Below are 9,684 nucleotides of genomic sequence, written 5' to 3'. Positions count from 1 at the left end.
TCAGTCTTATCTGGATTGAGCTTCAGATTGTTGGCTCTCATCCAGTCCATTACCGAGGCAAGACCCTGGTCCAGCACTTCCACTGCCTCACCTGCAGATGTAAAGGAGAAATAGAGCTGAGTGTCGTCCGCAGCATCATAATGATACAGTCATACCTTGGTCGTCGAAAGGAATCCATTCCGGAAGTCCGTTCGACTTCCGAAAGTGTTCGACAACCAAGGTGCGGCTTCCGATTGGCTGCAGGAGCTTCCTGCCGCCAACCGGAAGCCACGTCGGATGTTCGGGTTCCAAAGAACGTTTGCAAACCGGAACACTCACTTCCGGGTTTGTGGCGTCCGGGAGCCGAAACGTTCAAGTCGCAAGGCATTCAAGAGCCAAGGTACGTCTGTACAGTTTTACAGATGGGGAATTGAGGCAGAGAAGTGCCTGTGGTCATTGATGGGGTCAATCAGGGGTCTGATGTCGGATTCGAAGACTGGCAAGTGAATACTTTGAATTCATAAACTCGAATATATACTTTAGGGCCTCCATTACTGGCAACATTTTTAAAATTTCTTATTAATCCTGCATACATGTCAGAGAAAACTTTTCCTTCTGGGGCAATCCAGAGTTTACGCAAGAGACTGAGAGTTCTGTCTCGGAGGGATTGTCTTGGGAGGAGGGCTCCCAGTTTCCAACAGCACAACTGGCAGCTCACAGCTGGAATCTTTGATGCTTCCGGACAGGACCGAGAGAGGACAGATGATCGATCATATGGACCATTAGACACTGCACAGATGGACCTCTAAGAAGTCAGGTGAGTGCAATATTTAGGATCTTCTCCTTCTCCATTAATTTGCCATTGTTATGTTTGTGCTTCTGTTAGGGAAAATATAAACTTTACGCTCATATCAGATCCCAAAAGAAATGGGTGTCTTTCTTCACAGAGGTTTTTATGGCTTTACAGAGACATTTTAATGTTATTTCCCCAAAAAATGTACTAATAAAAATTCTGAAAGCACTTCCCATGCATCACTGATAAGGAAGACACTGGCTAGTGCAAGATGTCTCGTCTTATCTCGCAGAATGTTTAGACTTGAGATGCACTGCAAATTAAATGTCTAGATCCAAATGATTTATTCTGGAATTAAAATATAGCAATCTGAAGGGGTGAGAGGTGGGTCGAATGGGCAGGGAGGACATTGTTCCCAAATGCTGCTGCTGCTGCTGCTGCTTTGAGAAGAAATATAAGGTTTAGGAAATCCACTTTTTAATATACTTTAGAGAGAGGCAAAACGCTGGACATTTTCATCAAAGCTTTGCATGCAATTCTTTTTTTTTTTTGCATTTCAGGGCTTTTAGTCTTTGCATACGACTCTGTGAGGAAGAAAGTTCAGGAAAAGCAAGCATATACAAGAAGGAAGGTTTCTCCAGGTAAGAGGAACGATTTATTCAAACAGGATGCAGTTGTACTTCAACTTGCCACAAACAGGATGGTGCATATTTTCAGTAAATGAAATAAATAATAGAATGTTTGCAGGAAGCTGTAAAAGGTGACATGAGATACTGATGGTCTGTCTAGTGTTGGGATCTAATACAAAATCTTAGCCATTGTTCTTCAAGTGTAAATTCTCATCCAGTTAGGAAAAAGATGGGGGAGTTCATATTGGCAAGTCCATCCGATATAAGAGTGTATCAGAATTTTTCTTCTTCTATTTTTCAAGCAGAGAAATAAGAGATTCAAGTATTGCCTAACATAGTGTTAAAGGTAACCTCTTAAGAAGATGCTGTGGGAAGATCGGGGAAACCTTTTCAACCCTCCTTTTTAAAATGTAGCATTTTATTAGTTTTCATGGTTTCAAAATGACTGCTTTTCATAGTTGATAATATAAAGTAACAGGCAAGAACATTCACAAGTACACCTGTCATTTTATATTCCAAAAGCTGCTGTAGAAGGAAGATGGTCTAAGGTTTATTTTTTGATTATACTTGGTTATAGGATCTTTTGCCTGCCCTTCACCACATGGTCCCAGGGCAGGTTTTTGTGTTTTTACCCCCTCTGTCCATCTTAAAACCTGAGAGGGTCCAGGGAAAGAAGCAGTTTTTCAGATATTTGGGCCTAAGTCATTTAGGGCTGGAACATTTTTATGAGCATCTTAAAGTGAATGGGCAATCACATACCCTCCAACATTTCCCTGATGAAAATAGGGACGTCCTATTAAAAAATGATGATAATGAGGATTATTATTTTGCTGTTTATAGCCCATCCATCTGACTGGGTTGCCCCAGCCACTCTGTGCAGCTTCCAACAGATATAACAACATAATAAAACATTAAACATTTAAAAACCTCCCTATACTGGGCTGCCTTCAGATGGCTTCTAAGGGTTGTACTTTTCTCCTTGGCTCGGGGGGGGGGGGGTTTCCACATAACTCCATACCTCCAACATTTCTCCAATGAAAACAAGGAGGTCCTTAGGAAAAGTGGGACATTCCGGGATCAAATCAGAATCTGGGACGGCTTCTGCAAATCCTGTAAATAATAATCTTGCTTTCATCTTTAAGAAAAAGAGATTTTTAAAAATGTGACGGAGGTAGAAGAGTTCCCAGCTTGACAAAAATCAAAACAGTATTCATTGATGTGGATGAAATATTATCAATACTTAGCTAATTTCAAGAATTTTTCAGCACTTTTTCGGAGGATTCGGAGGATTTAGAAAATCTAAATTTTCTCTCATATTCACATTTAGCAAAGGATCAGATTATGCATTGAAAAGTGGTTGGATAAGAACTATATCCTGCACTGGAGAAAGGAATTATACTTTCTTCCCTTTGTGTTCATGAACACTTTCCCTACTTTTCTGCTTAACATAACCTGTTTTTTCAGACCAAGATGGACGTTGACTTATATTTAACACAAGATCCACTTGTGTGGTCCTGAACTTTTTCACCACATCAATAAAATTACTAACCCAGGTTATTTACCCGCACCCTGCAACATTTCTCTGCGGATGTTTATTCATTGAGGATGTTGCTCGGAAAGCTATCCAAAAACAGGATGCTTAGCAGATGTAATCGATTGCTGCAGATTGCCTTATTGGAAATAAGCCACAGGAAAGAAGTACTTTGCTTAAAAAGAACGACACTTTTTGCTATGTTGAGACCACATTGCCTCCAAACCAAGATACAAACAGTTTCAGTGCTTGGACGATGCCTTTTTCTGTGTTGCGTGAAAACGTGGTGGTGATACTAGGTTATTAAATACCTTTTTTAAATAAAAAACAACAACAAGTTATTGTTTCCATTGAACTGGTACCTTTTAACATGGCAGACTTATGGCACTTTTTACATTTACTGTGACGTTATCATGATATTTGCTTTATTCTGCTTCGTAAACAGCTTGTTGCGGTATTGGGACTCTGGGAAATTGCTATAGCTAGTAGGGATTAGGACTGGGCAAAGAGCAGGATTCGTTTCCCCAGTTGCTGTTCCCTGCTCCTCCCAACATCACACCCCATTCCTCACCGCTGGCATGCCCTCTCTTACTGAACTGGGTGAGAACCCAGGCACTCTACTAAGCATTGCTGCTAGTCTTCTCTGCTACATGCAGAAATGTCCCCCTTTTGCAGAACCCAGTGAGGGCCAGAGCATTCCCCAAGGCGTTGCCACTCATCTTCTCCACTCCAGGGGAGTGGTTCTGCCACCTGAGGCTTGTGCTTCACCCCGCCTCATTGGTGGGCCGGCTCTGTGAAAGAAAGTAGGTTTCAAGCCCAGCTTTGAAACACAATCTCAAGAACACATACCGGTTAAGAAGCAAAGATGTGACTGAACTTGATCCATCTATTCTGAGGAAGTTATATGATTTTATGCAGCAAGCATTTTTAGGCCGGAACTCATGTGAGAAAGCAGCAAAGGACCCAGATTGCGAAGTGGGGAAGAATCCAAAACGTTTGGGATGATTTTGTAACATTCATGATGGTGATTAGTTTAGATAGATTTCCTACATGCCAGTATCTGTTGCCCTTGCGGTTGATGTTCCTGTCCAACCATTATTAACTAGACTTTAGCTGGCATGGGTTATCTGTGCACATCTTTCCTGCTGTTTGCGACTGGTTTTTCCAACCACTCCTCTGCATTTAATGAAACAAAAATGTGTCTCAAAGTAGTTTCTTGCATTAGCCATATGGCCATAGCACATGTACAAACAAACAGGCAACTGTCACACAGCAATAAAATACAACAAATACAATTAGAACATTAAATATAAAATCCAGGTGAATGCGACTGATTAGGTAAAGGCGAAAGCAAGGCGTCTTGGCTAAAAGTTTAACAGGAATTTACATAGGACTGGGGCTGGGCAAGTTAGGCAAGAAAGCGGCCCTGAGTTTAAGGGCCTGTAGAATGTAGATAGGGCCCTGAGTTTAAGGGCCTGTAGAATGTAGATAGGGACCCAGGTGGCGCTGTGGTTAAACCACTGAGCCTAGGGCTTGCTGATCAGAAGGTCGGCGGTTCAAATCCCTGTGACGGGGTGAGCTCCCGTTGCTTGGTCCCAGCTCCTGCCAACCTAGCAGTTCGAAAGCACGTCAAAAATGCAAGTAGATAAATAGGAACCGCTACAGCGGGAAGGTAAACGGCGTTTCCATGTGCTGCTCTGGTTTGCCAGAAGCGGCTTTGTCATGCTGGCCACATGACCTGGAAGCTATACGCCGGCCAATAATGCGAGATGAGTGCGCAACCCCAGAGTCGGTCACGACTGGACCTAATGGTCAGGGGTCCCTTTACCTTTACGTAGAATGTAGATAGCTACGTCACGTGAAACCAGTGGTTGGCGTCCGCCAGTAGGTACTTCATGCGATCGATGTCCTGTGTGATGGTCGTCGGGATTAAAGGGAGAAGCCTGGATCTTACAGAATCATATAGAGGACAGTAAAAGAAAAAGTGTATATAGTCCTCAACCTTTCCTTCATTGCATGGGCAGAGTCGGAGGTTCAGTGGTGTGTTGGAAAAAACACCGTGTAAGAATGCTGTAGGTATGACGTGGAATTGGGCTTAAAATGTGTCTCAAGTCTTTAGATGGGGCATTTAGACTTGGCTAGTTTCAAAAAAGGGTTTTTGTCCAGAAGCATCAGTCAAAGGCTAAAATGTTCTCGGGGCTATGCTTTGACTAGTGGTACAGCAAGACCCTAATTCTTTGGAACCAGATTCCCAGTCTGGTGGAAAAAATGCAGTGCATTTCAAATAGTTTCAGAAGGTCAACCTGGAGGAGCTTCTGAAACACATAAACCCAGCTTGCTTGCACAAACTTTCCAGGGGCCTGCACAGCTGCTGGAGTGCATGACATAATAATAAACAGTTTGTCTTTTGGAGGTAGATCCTAATCATCTGGCATCCCATAATAAGCAATGTTAGCCTTGTCTGCAGGGCTTTGTTTGTCATCATTAATTCAGAGATGGCTGTTTCATTTTTTTTCTTAATTGTTGTCATAGATATTTGCCAGAAACTTTGGTGTTCCCCAGCTGGCCTGTCACTATATTTTAAAAAAAGACCCATGGCACAACCTCACAGTACAGATCTTTGTAGTGGCTAAAACTGCGCTGAATAATGGCTTGTACCTAACTGTACTAAGGTCTGGACGTCCAGATATACAACAGGCTAACCGTGGTTTAGGGCAACTTACTGGTTTTTCATTTCCCATGTGTTCAGTGCATTTTCATGGTGCAGCAGCCTCTTCGGGTGGAGCCATGGTTCTTATTTTGGCTTATTAATTCAGATATAACAGCAAACCATGGTTAACAGCAAACCATGGTTAGCATAAACTGTAGCTTGGAAGCCAGCTTGAAACTACAGTTGATATCCTGGTCACATTCCAGGGTTTTGCAACACAAGGTGCAGATACAATGCCAAACCACAGTTTGGCATGATATCTGAATGTAGCCTGTGAAGAGGATTATTCCTCAATCCAAATTTTTCATTGGGTGTACGTAGATTAACAGGTGCCTGTCCATTGCTCAATAGATGCAATGGTGACTAATACACTGAAGTCACAGGTAAAACATCACGCAGCACAATACTATTGTCAATTCACTCTTGTAAAAGCCGGAGATTTACAGACACATCTCCATCCTTCATTCAGGCAACCAAGAGGCCTTGTTCAAGGACACCTTCCAACCAGACCAAAGAGGAGGGAGCAGGACGAGTAAGACGCATAGCCTGGGAAGATCCTCCAGGGCCAGATGGAGAAACCTGGAGCATTCAATCCCTGGTCCTTGAGGTCCCTCACCCCTGGTTTCTACACTGACTGGCAGAGGGGCTCTCCAGGGTTTCAGGCAGAGCTCATTCCCAGCCCTGCAAGGGATTGAACCTGAGACCAAGGCTCTACCTAAAGAACTCTTGTTACGTCCTCAAGTGATGCATGTGTACACTGATCCTGAAACTTTGATATGGGAGAAATTATGGATTAGCATAGCAGGGGATATGGTTACAGTCACCAGCAACCCTTAACAAATCACAGTTCCCAGGATTATTTGGTGGAAGCCATGTGCTCTGAATGTGCTTTAAAGGCTTAGTGTGTATTAGGGTTGCCATATTTCAAAAAGTCTGGCATGTATGGCATGTATTGTTTAGTCGTTAAGTCGTGTCCGACTCTTCGCGACCCCATGGACCATAGCACACCAGGCACTACTGTCTTCCACTGCCTCCCGCAGTTTGGTCAAACTCATGTTCGTAGCTTCGAGAACACTTTCCAACCATCTCGTCCTCTGTCGTCCCCTTCTCCTTGTGCCCTCCATCTTTCCCAACATTAGGGTCTTTTCCAGGGAGTCTTCTCTTCTCATGAGGTGGCCAAAGTATTAGAGCCTCAGCTTCAGGATCTGTCCTTCCAGTGAGCACTCAGGGCTGATTTCCTTAAGAATGGATAGGTTTGATCTTCTTGCAGTCCATGGGACTCTCAAGAGCCTCCTCCAGCACCATCATTCAAAAGCATCAATTCTTCGGTGATCAGCCTTCTTTATGGTCCAGCTCTCACTTCCATACATTACTACTGGATTTTTCAATATGAATGAATGGTTGTTGTTGTTGTTGTTGTTGTTGTTGTTGTTGTTGTTATTATTATTATTATTATTATTATTATTATTATTATTATTATTATTATATTTTCTTCAGGGGTGCCTCCAGGATGGACAATTGGAACCAAAGGTTTATTCTTGTGTTTTTGACCATGTTGTGCTCAACCGATGCCCAAACTACTGGTAATGTAATATCCATGCTTCTTTATTAGTATCTTTATTAGTATCCCAGCTCTTGCCAACCTAGCAGTCCAAAAGCAAGCCAGTGCAAGTTGATAAATACATACCTGCCAAGTTCCAGCCTGAGAAATAAGGGACCGGACCGGAAGTAGCAGACGGGAAGTAGCGCTGCCGCCATTTTGGAACTGGGCAGAGCATGCTCAGAAGTGACTTTTGATGCTGCTGTGCCCAGTTCCAAAATGGCCGTCGCACCAGAAGTCACGCTGCAGCCATTTTGGAACTGGGCACAGCAGCATCAAAAGTCGCTTCTGAGCATGCTCCACCCAATTCCAAAATGGCCGCCGCACCAGAATAAACCGGGGGGAAACAAAAAAAAAATCTGTTTTTTTTGGCTGGGAACAGCTGGAAAAACGGGGGTTTCCCGGGGAATATGGGAGACTTGGCAGCTATGTAAATAGGTACCACCGTAGTGGGAAGGTAAATGGCATTTCCGTGCGCTCTGGCACTCATCACGGTTCTCTGTGCACCAGTAGCAGTTTAGTCATGCTGGCCCTATGACCCGGAAAACTGTGGACAAACGCTGGCTCCCTCAGCCTGAAAGTGAGATGAGGGCTGCAACCCCAGTCACCTTTTGCTGGACTTAACTGTCCAGGGGTCCTTTATTTTTTACCTTTACCTGATTCTAACAAATGCCTCTTGGTGTAACAACAAAAGAAGGTTACCATGTCTTGCTTCAGTCTGCAGAGAAACTGCCATTGCAGACCTTGTGTTCCTGGTGGACGGATCCTGGAGCATAGGAACAAAGAACTTCAAAAGCATGCAAGACTTTCTGTACACCATGGTTGATGGCTTGGACATTGGACCGGATAAAATCCAGGTCGGGCTGATTCAGTACAGCGACCTGCCTCACAACGAGTTCTTCCTGAACACTTTCCACCGCAAAGAGGACATCTTAAACCGAATTCGGAACTTGCACTACAAAGGAGGGGGGACCAAAACTGGGAAGAGTTTGAAGTTTATGCTGGACCATCAGTTCAATGAAGTGGCCGGGAGTCGGCGCCGCGAAGGCGTCCCCCAAGTGGCAGTTGTGATAACAGACGGGGAAGCTCAGGACGATATCCGTGAGCCGGCAAAGCTTGTCAAGAGCGCAGGCATCACCCTCTATGCTTTGGGTATTAAGGATGCTGTTTTGTCGGAGCTTCAGTTAATTGCCAGCGACCCGGATGAGATGCATGTCTACAATGTGGAAGATTTTGCTGGCTTGCAGGGCATCTCCCAAAATCTGCTTCAGGTGATTTGTACTACTGGTGAAGAAGCCTCTCAACACATCACTCAGATTTCTCCAGGTAAATCCAAAAGTGTGTGTGTGTGTGTGTGTGTGTGTGTGTGTGAACAGTGTTTTTTTTTTTTTTAAGAAATCCTTCCTGGATCACAAAATCTTTTACATTCGGCAGCATGTTACCAGGTCTCAAAGCTTCAGGGAATCCTATCCCTCTTACTGTGGGATGAGTTCTTACCAAGTAGCTTATTCAATATTCACAGAGAGAGACAAAGGAATGCTTTCTTAGATAATGACGTGGCTCCAAGTAAAGTCCCAGCCCCTCCGTCTCTTCTATTCTACGTCACCCCTGCACTGGCTGATCTGAGCTTTCTGCCTCTGAGCTTCCTGTTCTACTACTTTCAAGGCCTGCCTGGTTCTGGGAGAGGGGAGGGGGGTCAGGAATTCTTTCAAGAGACACCGAGTGTGTTAGCTGTCTCTCCCCTGGGGCTTCTTCCCGCTGTTCTCCCAATATTTTCCAGCTCCTCCCCTCTGCAGCCTCTGACCTTCTGCAAACCACTGTTCTAAATCTATACTGTCCTCCTCTTCTCGGGAAGTTGCAGGAAAGTGAGGGGGTTCCCACCATCCCTCCTCAGTCCAGCCCCTGACAGCAGGTGGTGGGTGTACAGAAAGAGGAGGGCATGTGTTTTATACGAAGAACCTGGTGCAAGATAAATTCAACCGGTAAGGATATTTTCACACATCACACTGAACTCATCATGGCCGACTTCTGAGTGGACATGTACTGCACTTATTGGCAGAGAAAAAAAGAAGAATTAGACAACCAGGAAAACTAAATGAAATCTGTCACTTCTGAATGCTGGTGGCACCTTGGGTCAGTGCCTCTGGCTGTTAACCAGAAGGTTGGTGGTTCAAGCCCACCCAGGGATGTCTGTGGGCAGGATTTGTGCATTGCAGGGGGTTGAACTAGATTGCCCTCGGGGTCCCTTCTAACTCTGCAGTCCTATGACTCTATGATTCACAGCACAGAATATGAAGGATATTCTCTAATTTTCAATATGTGGTACAGTTTAGCCCCTTTTAGACGTTTGCAGTCAAAATGCAAAGAGAAAATATACAGAAAGTTGTAAAGGTTGTATGTGAAATTAGCCAATATCTCTTTTCATAAACTGCCCTTTTCTGG

At 44.1% G+C, this 9,684-nt stretch overlaps 1 protein-coding gene across 1 annotated transcript in view; it reads left to right on the top strand.

The window, feature by feature from the left end:
• Positions 1 to 637: 637 nt before the first annotated feature.
• LOC118091883 (collagen alpha-6(VI) chain) overlaps positions 638 to 9,684 on the top strand; it is a 94,996-nt gene continuing 85,949 nt past the window's right edge. The window contains exons 1-4 of the mRNA XM_060281053.1: positions 638 to 796; positions 1,333 to 1,413; positions 7,140 to 7,225; positions 7,960 to 8,568. Of these exons, the coding sequence (XP_060137036.1) occupies positions 7,153 to 7,225; positions 7,960 to 8,568 (682 nt within the window). The 5' untranslated portion in view covers positions 638 to 796; positions 1,333 to 1,413; positions 7,140 to 7,152. The remainder of the gene's footprint in view (positions 797 to 1,332; positions 1,414 to 7,139; positions 7,226 to 7,959; positions 8,569 to 9,684) is intronic.

Source organism: Zootoca vivipara, chromosome 12 (genome assembly GCF_963506605.1).
Source record: "Zootoca vivipara chromosome 12, rZooViv1.1, whole genome shotgun sequence".
Lineage (NCBI taxonomy): Eukaryota > Metazoa > Chordata > Lepidosauria > Squamata > Lacertidae > Zootoca > Zootoca vivipara.
Note: the sequence above shows the minus strand (reverse complement) of the source record. Positions and strands in the feature narration are given on the sequence as shown.